The following is a 14,974-nucleotide window of genomic DNA, read 5'->3' on the forward strand; positions in this document are numbered from 1 at the left end:
TACACAGCACAGTTTGTACTTTTCTCTGGTGTCATGAGCAGGGCCAGATTAAGGCATAGGCCAGGTAGGCTGTGGCTTAGGTCCCCGCGCCCCAAGAGACCCTTTGTGAAATACAGGGTGTCCATAAATGATTACCCTAAAACAGTATGCTAGCATGCTTTAATCAAGGTTCATCATTTATGGACATCCTAAGTTTTATATGAGGATTATTATAATGGTTACAAACTAACTAGTATACTTTATCAGCAGATGCATTGCATGTTTTGAAGCCGTACAGTGAAAATTCTGCCCCCCTTATGAGGTCTAGCTAAGTTTTCCCTAAACTGGAGTCGAAGAAGACAGAATCGAGCAGCGCTGCCATTAGGCATCATTCATTACCAAATCGGGGCAAATTTGTTAATGAAAAATATGTTTGGTAATGAGGAAGCATGATTTGGTACTGAACCTCAAATTGGTAATGACTTAATCCGAAATTGATAATAATCAGTATCATTAGTACACCTGTATATAACTATGTTTTCATTTTCTTTTATCTTTGTTTATACCTGTAATGCTATACTTTACTCTCTTTGGGTATTATAAACTAGTAAGTGATAGTGTTTCAGTGAGTCTTTTGAAGGACAAACAGTGACATTTTCTGAGGATCCCACATTGTGGACTGACATTACACATGAATTACGTGGTTACTTTTCTCACAAAAAGCTTGAACAGGGCTTGGATGCATTAAACCTGAAAACCTCAGGTAAAACTTATGATGATGGAAGAACCAGGTACTTAAATAAGGCAATTTTTTTTTCAAAAGCTTGCTAATGGAGAAAAAGTTAGGAGAAGATAGATGATTTTCTCCGAGTCAAGTGGCATGGTTTTTTGCTATGATTGTAAACTTTTTCTTCGAATCAGTCTGCTTTAACTACAGGATTTAATGACTGGAAAAATGTTCATCGTCTCTTAGAGCATGAAAACAGCATACAGGCATTCCCCGACTTACAACAGGGATACGTTCTTGGACCCATAGTTTAGGTTAGGTTAAAGCCCATGCAAAACAACAATAATATACCCATATATACCAAATAATGTAAATACTGAAAATAAAGTGATGTTAAGCAATATATAATGATGAAAATAATGTAACAAATGGGATTTTAATGAAATTTTTGCAGTTAATGTATTGGGATTCCATTCATAAGTGTGGGTGATGAAAAAGTCGGACAGTCGTAACTCGGGGACTGCCTGTAATGCACAGAGAGTCTATGTCTGCATGTTATTCTATTGGCCATGAAACTGAGTGAGTAGATAAGACATTGTTTATGCAGTTACAAAAAGAAAAACTACTGGAAGAATACATTAAAAAGAGTGGTTTCTGTTGTAAAGTTTTTAGCAGAGAGGGGACTACCATTCCGAGGTCAAAATGAACAGATAGGCTCAAGGAATAATGGGAACTTTCTTGGAATAATCGAACTACTTGCACAGTATGATGCTTTCCTGGTGGATCATTTGAACAGATTTGGGAATGCAGGATGTGGTATCCCTTCATATCTTTCATCAACAGTTTGCAATGAATTTATCCATTTGATGGCAAAGCAGGTTACGAGTGCTATTGTGTCTGAAGTGAAGGCTGCCAAATAATACAGCAAAAGTGTAGATTCAACACCAGACATTACCCTCTCAGATCAGTTAGTTTTCATATTGTGCTTTGTGAGTGCAGATGGTATTCCTGTTGAAAGGTTTCTAAAATTCATTGAGATTGAGGGGCATGATGCTGAGTATCTAACAAATGTTGTGCTAAATACACTGAATGACCTTGAAAATCCCATTTCTAACTGTCGAGTACAAAGTTATGACAAGGCTAGCAACATGGCTGGAAAGTATTCAGGAGTTTAGCAAAGAATATTAACATAAATTCTCTTGCTCATTTTGTTCCTTGTTCAGCACATTCATTAAATCTAGTTAGTTCATGTGCTGCAGAATGTTGTGTCAATGCAGCTTAATTTTTTGGATTCATGCAAGCTCTTTATAATTTATTTTTGGCATCTATTCGTCATTGGAAGTTACTGTATGTCACTACTTTCCATCAAACTAGTTTCTATTTCTTTTTGTGTTGCTGTTCTTATACATTTACGTTCGCATCTACCAGACTTGCTGGTCTCCCTCTTATGGCTGCTTGATGCATGTTCCTATAAATATATTTTTTCACTCTAGTTTTTATAGGGTAACAGCTGCTGTGAAATTTCTGGGGGTGAATTATTACTGCTAGTAACATATGGTTCATGGCCGCTCCACAATATTTGAAATGGGGGCAGGAAAAATCAAAATGTATCTTATATAGTATGTCTGTAGATCTGTGGTCTGAGGGGTACAGATTACAACCATAGGACTGAAAGGGTCAGTAATGAATACTCGACAATCAAAGTGGTGTTTACTGCCTAATTTAGGTGCGAAGCTTAAAATTTGCTTAAAAATACATTGTACATTACTTTTCTAGCTAGTTTAAAATCTCACTGGCCATTCGTAATGACTGATGACCCACAAGTCATAGGCGAAAGCTTAAAATGTGAAGTCCCATTTTATGACAAGAAATGAATGGCATAGTTTCTCTTCTCACCTACTTTAAATGAAAATTAAAATCTGCAGGGACTGAGGACTAGAAAGATGAACTTCCTTTATATGATCAATGGGAGTTTTTTTATTATTATTTTTTTATTATTATTTATTGGGCACTTCCCTACATCCTTGTGTAAGGTGAAGCGCAGAAGCGTTTACAGCCTTTATGTCTCATGAGTTAAGGGCGTAGAAGCCTGAAGAGTCAAAGGGAGTTTGGAGGAGCGAGTCTGCTGAGGGTTGAATCATTTGACCCCTATCCTGAACTTTCAATGGATTTTGAGCTAATATTTGCATCAAATAGGATCAGAGTTTTTACACTGGTCTGAAATGGTCAGAAGGGTAATTGCAGCAAAACATTATTAACTGGATAATGTATCATAATGCTAAACATTTTCAAGCCCCCTGGCAAAGGCAGGTACTGGCAGAGGGGCAATATAATGGTATTGATCTCAAAAGTCACTTGCTTATTCTGTCTTTCATCCATCAATCCTTTATTTTCTCTCCTTAGAGTACAAAATGGGGTGGTGGCACCTGGGAGACTTTGAGCAGCTGCGTGAAATGATCAATGCATTAAACGAGAGAGGTGTACGAGAACGAGAGCTGAAGCGCTTCATAGAGAAGAACTTTACTATTGTAAAGAATGCTCTTTCAAAAGTAAGTAATTTCTGTGTAATATTTGGAAATGGTGCATTAAGTGAATATACTGATTTATCTAGAACACAGAATGCAAACTAATTAAGGTAAAGGAGGGTTTCATAATAATACACTCCATAGCAGTTGTTGTTGCAGATATTGTACAGTACAGTATTGTAGGGAATATAGTATGAGACATTATTTTCTGCATATTATATGAATATGTAACAATATATTTTCAAGGAGTTTTGCTATATGTCAATATGTTTCATTTTTGTGTGTGTGTGTTTTTGCCTTTGAAGATGAACATTGTTGCATTGACAGTCTTCAGAACCTAAACTGAAGAAGCCAGGACAGGATATGGTACTATTGAAGCAAATAAGCCTATGGTTGAATTGTTTCAGTACCAAGGTGCATGGTAACGTACCACATGGTATATTGATGCAGAAAATATGACAGTTTATATTGTGATTCCTGAGTAACTTGAATAAATTGATTCACAGCAGTCAGAATTGAATAGAATGGGTAATTATTGAGGAAAAGGCCAGATATTAGTACAGTAGAAGTCTGCATATCCAAGGGACTGTAAAACCAAATTCTTCATACCTGCCTTGTATACCATTACCATTTATCCATAAGCGCTCACCTTCATATCTGGCCCCATCAATTTTCCTGTAATTACTATTGAATAATTGGAGTGCCTGTATTGTTATTGGTAAAACACTCACTTAGCAAACCACCCTTACTAGTCTGACCAATAATGGAACTTAAATGGGGGTTTAAGTATAGAGCATCAAGGTGTCCTTTTTGCCTACATCCAGTGATCCTAGTGAATTGTGTACATATTCTGAGTAACTGTCTCTTGTGTACACCTACCTGGGAGGGGGGGGGGGGAGACCAGGATATTTTTCCTTTTCTAATTATTTTTCATTTTCATTTATTTTTATTGAAAACTATTATTCTCTTACCAGTTTATTTTGGCATTAAATTTTTGGTACTCAGTGTACATATACTATACAGTAAAAGAGGGTTTCTTGTGGCTGTTAGTAAACTGACTGTGCAATAAGGCTTTAGCAGTTCTGTAGTTTCCTTTGGATATGTGGATATATCTGCTTTATTATTATTTTGTGTTGAGAAAAATCCCAGACGTTTAAAAGTTAAGGACTCAGCACCATCCTGCCCTGCCATCTTCACAAATGCGATAATTTCACATACTGTACTTGTAATGTGGATAGTCCTTAGTGTCTGAGCATTGGAATACTTTTCATGTAGCGGACACACAAAAACAGACTGGCTCTGGTGGCACCCGTGAGTAAAGTAACAAAGGCAGATCCCACTCTCAGTCCATGTTTGTGGCTTTGTGGAATAATTTTATAGTTCTTGCATCTCTCCTCCATTTGCATCAGTGCATATCTTAAGTGAAGTTGAAGTCCTCGGGGCATGGTAGTCCTAAACTATTATTAGAGCCTTTGTCTAGATATTGTGTATAAATTTCTTTGGTGGCTGATAAAAGCTGTCATTTCATATGTAAGATGGAGCCAAATGCAACTTTAACATTTTCTCTTACTTATCAATTGTAAATTATATCAATATTCAGAAGTTCTTCAGTCTAATAAAGGAAGAAAAATATTTTATCAAACAGTTGAATATTTCTACACTAGGATTTACAAAGGCAAAGCCTTATCTTCAAGTGTGAGACCATTTAGTATTCCAAGTTTGGTTTGGTCTAATATTAAGTGAATTGTCACCACTTGTTGTCAATAAGATATAAGAATTGTGAAAAGTGAAATTTGCTGCCTTAATACATATACACAAGGCTTAAAATTAGAGTAGGTAAAGGATGAAGTACTTTTGTTAAGCAATACAAGACGAAACATTGGGTAATAGAAGTCATTGATGGATAATGTAGAGTTAGAGTAAGTTTGACTCGGCACAAAATGGTTGATCAGTGTATTGTTGCCCAAGAAATGAGATGTTTATAGCAGACATATCAGTCACTTTCTTATGCAGTAATACAAGTACTTCTATAAGTGATTATGCCCAATCAATCTGTCACTTATGTAATTAAAACTTTTAAAGTGCAGCTCAGGAACTCTGTGTGAAGATTTTTTTTTTTCGCTATTGTTGTCAGCAATATCTTGCCCCAACTCTGCCATACAGTAAGTTGCATCAAACTTCATTTGTGGGGCTGCATACACTTTGTCCCTCTTTCATTATATTCAGTGAATATCTTCCCTTTTGCAGAAATACCAGTCATGTTTTTTGGACTGCAAAAAATTATAAATTCAGCCAATACGTGATTTTAAGTGTAATCTTTGTGAAACCATAATTTATCAGTGTTCACTAAATGCAGTGAAATCTAATTCTGGTAGCAATTTGAACAACTAGCAAGAGATTGTAATTTACTGAGGTAGATGGTGCTGATGAAGTCATCAAACCAACATAACAATGCATGTAGTGTTGAATGGCAGAGATTAAATAAACCTCATGTTTGAATGAGCTGCATTATGATGGCTTGATAACACACAATGATAATTTGGTTTCCACAAATTGTGGATGACCTCTAGAAGATGTTCCAAAACTTCATGCGAGAATTATCAAATTTTTGGGGCCCATGTACAGAGCAACTCAGCAAAAGGCATACTGTAACTTTAAACCTTGAAGGTTAAAAGAAGCAATGGCATACGTGGGTTATTTATCATTACTTTATTGTGAACAAAGAAAGGAGACACAGAGTTAAGATTTATGAGAGACACCCATACATCTACAGTATATATAGCATGGGTCATAACAGTAGTCCTCTGGGCTTGTGTTGACAGAGAGGTAAGAAGCCTTAAAGAAGTTTCTTGGTTTCAATGTTACCTTTCCATTCACCTTTCTTGGAAATTTGGAGATTTTCAAAATAAAAAACAGTGCTAGTAGGACTTTGACTTAACTATTTGTCAATTTATGTGTAGCCCTCAGGTGTTATAAGGCAAACCTTGAGATACTGTACATGCTCATCCCATCTTATATAACTGCTGGCTTAAGTCTTCAGAGTCACAATTGAAATCCTGTACCAGTCATAAAGGTTCATGTTTAACTCTCAGCTAATGGTTGAAAAAGGATGAAGTCATGACTTAGCCATGCTGATCTCTCCAATGTCCTCCACCCAACAAGTAGATTGAAGGATAGAATTATAGGATTGTAACTTATTATCTCTGACTTTGGAGTTTGATGAGTAAAGAAAAGTCACAAAGCTTTTTCCAGTCATATACAGATACTTTACACATCTGATTTAAACTTGAAGTCAGTTTTATCTGCATAAGTGTGACTCACAAAGTCAACACTACAGTCCTCTCATGCTGGCCTAGTGATGTAACAGGTGCCCTCTAGCAGAGAAATTGATAATCTTTCTTGAGCCACATTTGCATCTGTCCTAAGCTGTAGGATGCGACTTTAAAAGATTAGCTCATTTTTGTATTTGCCAGTAAAACTTACTTGAAATCTGGCAAACAGCAGTCTTTGAGAATTTACCAAGTATTTCTCCTAAGTAAATTTGGTTGTTAATGATAAGTAGTGGAATGTCCGTAACTGGTTTTAATCTACAAACAAGATCATTAGAATGTAAAGCAACATTGGATTTTTTTATTATTTAATAAATAAGTACTGTAGTCTTTTATATAAAATATGGTAGTATTTGACTTCAAAACTGTTTTTGTTAAATGTACTATACTGTATTCATATTAGTTATACAGTACATGATTGTTTTAATGGAGGATTTCAAAAGTGAAGCCTGTTTAATAATGAAGGAAAGTATGAGTACAGTAATCTGTTTCAGATAGATTAGCTTTACCTCTTGAACTGAATGTGATTCAGTTCACTTGACACATTAAACTGCATTAGGTAGTAGAATTCTAATGTTATTTACCATTTTTTCTCATTAAGTTTCAAGTCTTATCCACTTTCTCATGCTGGATTAACTAATCAGTTTGCTTCTTGGTGAATACGCTACAGTACACACTCTGTGGTCAGTTCCACAGGTTTTTGTGTTTTTAGATGAATAAGATGGAGCAGAGGTCCTATATGATTGGGCAATCCTTGATGGTATAATGCAGTACATTAGAAAGATTATTTATTGACATCATGTGGTGACCCCAAAACATTTATATAAAAGAATCCTGTCACGACTTCTTCAACGTGCTTTGATGTTCATTTGCAGCATATTGACGGAATGTTTTTAGTATTATTTTGCCTCGTAGCAACCACAGCGCTTTTTGTTGTGTTATAGCTAGTTTGTATGTACATTACTAGTCATGAAGTAAATGTAGTATTATACATTAATAACATCTCTTAATGAATATAAACATTTTCTATTAATATTGAAAGTTGTATACCCAAATTAAAAAGCAAATCATTTCGAATAAAAAGTTTAACTCGGGTAGAAAGTCATGAAATGCAATAATTTGTATCAGATATTGCCAGTTCTATTGGTTTTCTTGTAAATGAGATACTGTAGTCTTCTAACATTTGTAAATGAAAATTTTGTGTGTAAGCTATACACTATAGGCCTTTTCTTGCACTAAAACCATAAGGATCATGCAAAATTCTTAAAGCACTCTCCATTGTACATCATGACTTAATATATTGTGGCAGACCCAGCACCAAAACTGAAAACATTTGCCAGTTTTGTCTGCCTGTTGATTTTGCTTACTTTGGTGTTACGAACCACTTTCCTTCTCATTTGAGTAACAAGTAGAACTAATTAACAGTGCCTTTCCTTGGACACACATGCATGATATAATGAATGTGGATGGTTTATAGTTCTCTAGGTTTATATTGTGTGTTTTGTAGTGAACGGATGGAATATATTAGTAAAGTAGACCCTTGTTTATACACAAAGTAATACCCCTAAGGGGTATGTGTAAGTGCAAAATCATGTACTGTATATGTAAATTCTGTACATACACAGGGGCGGTGTTTGGGTGTGGGTAGGGGCAGCAGCACCCCCCCCCCCCCTTCCCATTTTGTAGTCATAAGTCTCACACAGGTTTTTCTATGGTTCACATTGAATACAATACCTGGATGAGTAACTGTAAGTATACCTTGAGTGCCATCAACAAGAAACACAAAGAAGGAAGAAGCAAGGAAGTCCATTTTTCAATTATCATCATTATGTCGCACCACATTTCACTTTCAAGGAATGATGGCCTGCATGCACCTGACCAAGCGAGTAAAAGAATGTCTGGATTCCATCATAAATAGGCCAAATCTAAATAGTAATACCTGTTCTGAATAGTCCATAATTTTGATGGGCCTCAATTCTCAAGTCCTACTCAGCCACTCTCTAACTAGACCCCACTCCAACTGATCCCCAGAGCCCTTATGGTTCCTTCCCACAAAATGGAGTTATGATATCTTTGTGATTAATGACCTCTCACATACTATATTTCTATTTTATATTTTATTTTTCAAAAACAAATTACTGAGAAATTGCAGTCAGTGTCATTTGTGAAGAAAGGGTGTCCATGATAAGTAATTTATTTCTCCCTACTTCATGCTCAGGTAACAGCTTACTAAAGATCTCATATTTAAGAGTGGTAAAGGAGTAAGATACAGTTTCATCAACTTCCAATTCATGTCATGCACAACCAATATGTTTATGTGACTAAATATTGGTAACCACTTAATAAGAGATGTGTATGTCAGAAACCTCAGATCCCAAGCAGTACAGGATTCTGAAAATGAATTTTTCGGAAATACAAGTGATATCCCCGTTAGCCAGAATAATTGGTGCAGGGCAGTTCGCTATACACTGTCCACTCTGCGTTGTACAGTACTGTACATATGGTACTTTCACACTTTATTGAATGTACAGTATACAATATACTTAACTGTAATCACTTTTTACATCATAAAACTGTTTTAATGGTATTTTTGGCTGATTATAATCTGTTACACTAAAATACACTTTAGTACAACACAACACAGATCCTCAGTGAAAACAGCAATGAGTGAACAAGCTTGTACAATGGCAGCAGACAATGAACTAAGAGTCATGATGCAAGAGTTTTAGGAGATAGGCTGTGAAATACGTCAGCCAATCATAGGCATCCCATGCAGTCACATGACAGTCGTGGCCAATCATAGATCATGAGCACTCTGAGCCTACCTGCCCACTCACCTGGCATACTCATGATGAAATCCTCGGACATTCGTTCCCATGCCCGGAATGGAGAGATTTTTCTTGGAATTTCTCGGAATGATAAAAAAAAAATTCCGGCTATTGGAGAGTTCCAAGGATTGAAGATTCCAGCTAATGGAGAGATTACTATATGGGTAATCAGTTTTCGAAGTATTTTTTACGTTCAAGATACCCTCCAAATCTCAACAACCGACCTAGCCTGAGTTAGTCACTATTGTTGCAGTGTCCCCAACTGTGTGGGAAGACACCACATGTCTTTACAAGTTATCTGGGTGTTGGCAAGTATCACCCATGCACTCATACTGCCTACATGACTCTTTTGGCACTCAGAAAGCATTGTGGAGTCTAACAAGTTGTATTGTTCTTAAAATTTCTCAAAACTGATGCAGAAGTGTTGGTACTGAATGCAGTAGTTCAAAGAGATGATAAAAATTAGTTAAGTATTAAGGAAGAAGTAAACTCCATGACCAGTCTAGTCAGGGGTTTAGTAGCCACAATGATATATGACTTAAATAAGAAATGTGACATATTATTTACTTTTCAATACTTCACCTCAGAGCTATTTATGTAGCATACAAAACATTAAAGAAAAATAATAGTTGCATTTTGTATTCCATAGAAAGGGAAAAATTGGGCTATTTGGGTGCTGAGTTGACTGGGCAGGGCGTAGTAGAGTGGTGGGTGACTGAGTTGACTGGGCAGGGCGTAGTAGAGTGGTGGGTGACTGAGTTGACTGGGCAGGGCGTAGTAGAGTGGTGGGTGACTGAGTTGACTGGGCAGGGCAGTAGAGGGTGGGTGACTGAGCTGACTGCAGGGCGAGGAGTGGTGGGTGACTGAGTTGACTGGGCAGGGCAGAGTGGTGGGTGACTGAGCTGACTGGGCAGGGCGAGTAGAGTGGTGGGTGACTGAGTTGACTGGGCAGGGCGCAGTAGAGTGGTGGGTGACTGAGTTGACTGGGCAGGGCGTAGTAGAGTGGTGGGTGACTGAGTTGACTGGGCAGGGCGTAGTAGAGTGGTGGGTGACTGAGTTGACTGGGCAGGCCGTAGTAGAGTGGTGGGTGACTGAGTTGACTGGGCAGGCCGTAGTAGAGTGGTGGGTGACTGAGTTGTTTACTGGTACATATGCTACTGCTCACTGCTTGATTTTAAGTACAGAGGATCCTTGCTATACGTTGCACTGATATATGTCATTTCACATATACGTTGCTCACAAATACTGGAAGAAATTGTCATTATATGTCAATTATTTCACATATACGTTGTCTGCATCATCCACTGTTTTATATTTCTTTTGTTTGTACCCAAATATGATGCATAAATAGTGCTAAAAGCATATTTATAATGTAAGAATAACCATAACAAGAAATAAAAGTGCCCTACAAGAATTAAGTTTCTACTACAACAATGCGTGCCAGTCGCCTCTCACACGACTGAGCGCTAATGCCATTGTTATATGTTATGTAACCACGAAATTTGCAGAAAGGTCATTTCAGTGTGATAGTGTGCCTTACGAATAAAGAAAATACTGTACTAAATATTGAACAGTAATAATACGATAAGATAAGAAAAAAAATAAGAGAGCAGGGGTATATTGTGTGTGGGAGAATATCGAGTCTAAAGATCACGATAACACATGCGCTTGATAGTAGTGAGAAGGCTGTGTACACCATTTTTACATAAGAAACCATAAAAGTTATGGTAATGTTTCAGTGCTCTAACGTGTCTTAGAAATAAAATAAACTGTAAAATGAGAAAATTAAGAGTGGGAAGTCAATTATGTGGGAATTAGGGTGGGTGTCTGGCTGGACAACTTCACCCTCGACCACTTTAGCACGACAGTATGCAATTTTCATATACAGTTGGCCCTTAGCATACGCGGGGGTTAGGTAACAGAGATTCCCGTGAATGTTAAGAATCCGCATATTTTTGCTGCCCCCCCCCTAAAAACACCCCTGGCCCCCCCATGTCCTTATTTACCGTATATACCTGTGTGTAGTTCGAGTTTTTAAGACCAAATTTTTGGGCAAAAAATTGGGGGTCGACCTCTTAACGGGTAATAGTTTCATTAGGTTGAAAAATATTTACCAGTAACTACCAGTAAACAATGGAAACGATGCACCACCAGCTGTGAGTGTCGGTACAGTTGCCAGGGCAGATCTCTTGCGTCATCAAAGCAAGTCCAAAGTAGCCAAATGCATGGTATGGTAGCACAGGACGATATAAAATATAAAGTATTCATTTTTTAAAGTTTATTTATAGATACATAAATTTTTGTTCATTACATTTGAAACATCAATCTTTGTTAATTAAATTTGAAACAAAAGAAAACTACGATACCGTATTTCTAAATACCAGGTATTTTCATTAAAATATTACATCACAAGTATATTTTACCTTAACTGACTGAATGACTATATTCTCAGAAATAAATATGGAGATGTAATATTTTTGCTGAAATGACATACGTATTACAGTGGAAAGTGGGATAAACTCATGACGAAAACAATGCCTTTTGCTTTCTTTCGTTGTTCAAAAGATTTTACCGTAATCGCTTTTCGAATGGTTTTCAGTTAAAAAACTGTTGTATTTCAATAATATTCTATCCTAATTCACCTGAATAAATACAGTGATCCCTCGGTTAACAAGCGCCTCGGTTAACGAGATTTCGGTTAACGATTTACCTTCCATAAGATTCTTAACTTCGGTTAACGAGCAATCCCTCGATTAACGAGTTTTTTACGAGCCGACCTCAACATGTTTTCGCTTGCATTTGGCTGTCCAGCTGTAGTATTAGTCCGCCAATACAGTAATCTGTTTTAGGGCTTAAATTCCTTACTATTTTAGTAAATACCAAGAAGTTTACACTATTCAATGATTTTAAAAGTTTAATATTAAATTTTTTAGTCATTTTAACAATTATTGAACTTAATTGAAGGTAAAGACACTAGTTTCATGCGCGCCATCCAGCCTGGCAACACACCAAACAGGCGCCAGTCTCTCTCTCTTTTCAGTGGAGGGAACCTCTTGCTTGAGACTCTCTTCAACTAAACGCTTTTTTCTGTGTTTGCATGCAAATTATTGGTCATTTTGAAATTTAATTTACATATTGACAATATATAATGCAGTGCAGTGTTGATTTAAGGAAAATAATCTTGAATTAAACCAAGAGAACTAAAATTTTATGGGTGAAATGGCGCCATGGGGAGACTTCTCTTCCACCCCAATGCCTTCTCTTCTCCCTTCTCCTCCACCCCCATTCTAATTCCCATCATCATCATCATCATCATCATCATCATCATCATCATCATCATCATCATCATCCAGGAGCCTTCTACATACACACCTCAAAGTAAGTGTACTTTTCTACCTTTTTTGTTGAATTTAGGCAATTTTCGGTGAGCTGGAACCAATTACCCAAAAACCCATTGAAACAATGGTTTCGGTTAACTAGTTTTTCGGTTAAAGAGCAACCTGCTGGAACGGATTGTGCTCGTTAACCGAGGGACCACTGTACTGCGATACCATATTTCTGAATATTTTCATTAAAATCCATCAAAATCCTTTTCCTTGTCATCGTCTTCAACAGCTCCTCCCAGTCTTCTCCTTGAACAGGGCTAGAGGGTACGTGTTTTTCGAATCGTTTACAGTTAAAAAACTGTTACATCACATGTATATTTTACGTAAACTGCGCCTGAATGAATTTATTCTCAGAAATAAATAGCAGTTTTGCTGAAACGTGATGTATTTCAATGTAAAATAGGATAAAATACATGACGAAAACAAAAGACTTTACCTAACCTTCCGATGTTCAAGAGATGTTACTCGTTTTTTTAATAGTTTTCGGTTAAAATACTGTTATACAGTAAAACCTCGATTAACCGACCCTCGATTAACCGACTTTCGGATTAACCGTCAATCCCGAACCCTTAATTTTTTTATTTATTGTTTTATTTTTTTTACGAGGATTAGCCCACCCGGGCACAGGTCACTAACCCACATCGGGGCCTGGGGACGATAATGTAATAATATTGATAATGATAATAATGATAGTAATACACCTAGACCCCGACTTACGACTACGTGGACTTACGACCGTCGGGACTTACGACCGCCTCAGATATAGATAAAAAAAAATATATATATATATATATATTTTTTTTTTAAATGACACACGCATTTTCTATACCGAAACGTTTCCAGTTAATGTAGTCTCCATGTATACCGTATATCACGGCCTATAAGGCGGCGGGGTGCATAAGACGCCCCCCCCCAAATTTCCATTTAAAAAGTAGCTTTTGAGCTCTATTTGCTGTATAAGACCAGTACCCCAAATGTGACACTTACCCACTGACTCAGTAGTCCTTTACCAACCATCCTTGATTTTTTAAAATAAGGCCAATTCACTTCAAGTAATGTCATCAAATTATACCCGCTGGTGTAGTGTAAACACTAGTGACGTCACTGAAGCGTCTGCTATTTACCGATAACTGGAACTAATGTCGGTATCGAGTAAAATTTTTCCATTTACTTGAAATGGATTTACTGATTTATTTGTTTATTTGTTTATTTATTTATTTATTTATAATATACTGTAACATATTAAACACACTGCAAGTATTTTCTTTCATTTATACGCTTGCTTCACACGAGACGATCGGTGGTGGGAGTGTTCCCTCATCTCGGTGGTGTGGCTGTGTTCCGACTATTTATACAACATGTGGTTCAACAGCAACCACCGTATTCTAATTGTGGTGTTTCATTAGGATTTGAGTGAAAAAGGTTACCAGTATGTACTTACTACATACATTTATTACACAAATATATATATATATATATATATATATATATATATATATATATATATATATATATATATATATATATATATATATATATATATATATATATATATACAGTGACCCTAATTTAACCTCAGTTATATTTCGATACTAACTGCCTTCCATAAGGATCTTCAATTGGTTAACGAAAAATTACAACGAACTTACGAACACCTCAACATGTTTTACTGCGGGCAACCAGCTTTAGTATCAGTCCACCAATACATTAATCGGTTCTGGGCTTAAATTCTTACTATTTTTGTAAATATCAAGAAGTTTATACTATTCAATAATTTTAAAGTTTAATATTCAATTTTTAGTCATTTTAACAATTATTGAACAAAATTGATAAAGTACTAGTTTAATGGGCATCCAGCCTCTTAACACAGCAAACAGCGCAGTCTCTTCTGTTTCACTGAGGTAACATCTTGTGAGACTCTCTTCAACTAAACGCTTTTTCTGTGTTTCCAAGCAAATTATTGGTCATTTTGAAATATATTTTATATATTGACAAATATATAATGTAATTAGCGTGATTTAAAATAATCTTGAATTAAACCAGAGAGCTAAAATTTTATGGGTGAATGGCACCATGGGTGACTTCTCTCACCCCAATACCCTCTTCTTCCTTCTCCTCCACCCCATTCTAATCCCATCATCATCATCATCATCCAGGAGCCTTCTAACACCCCAAAGTAGTGAACTTTCACCATTTTTGT

General features: G+C 36.5%; 1 protein-coding gene across 16 annotated transcripts in view; it reads left to right on the forward strand.

Annotated features, from left to right (window-relative positions):
* LOC121868978 (bromodomain adjacent to zinc finger domain protein 2B-like) overlaps nucleotides 1-14,974 on the forward strand; it is a 390,896-nt gene that overhangs the window by 316,516 nt on the left and 59,406 nt on the right. For all 16 annotated transcript variants that reach the window (XM_042370010.1, XM_042370019.1, XM_042370013.1 and 13 more), the window contains one exon: nucleotides 3,110-3,255. In XM_042370010.1, coding sequence (XP_042225944.1) covers nucleotides 3,110-3,255 — 146 coding nt within the window. The remainder of the gene's footprint in view (nucleotides 1-3,109; nucleotides 3,256-14,974) is intronic.

This window comes from Homarus americanus, unplaced genomic scaffold (assembly GCF_018991925.1).
Source record: "Homarus americanus isolate GMGI-L3 unplaced genomic scaffold, GMGI_Hamer_2.0 scaffold24694, whole genome shotgun sequence".
Classification (NCBI taxonomy): domain Eukaryota; kingdom Metazoa; phylum Arthropoda; class Malacostraca; order Decapoda; family Nephropidae; genus Homarus; species Homarus americanus.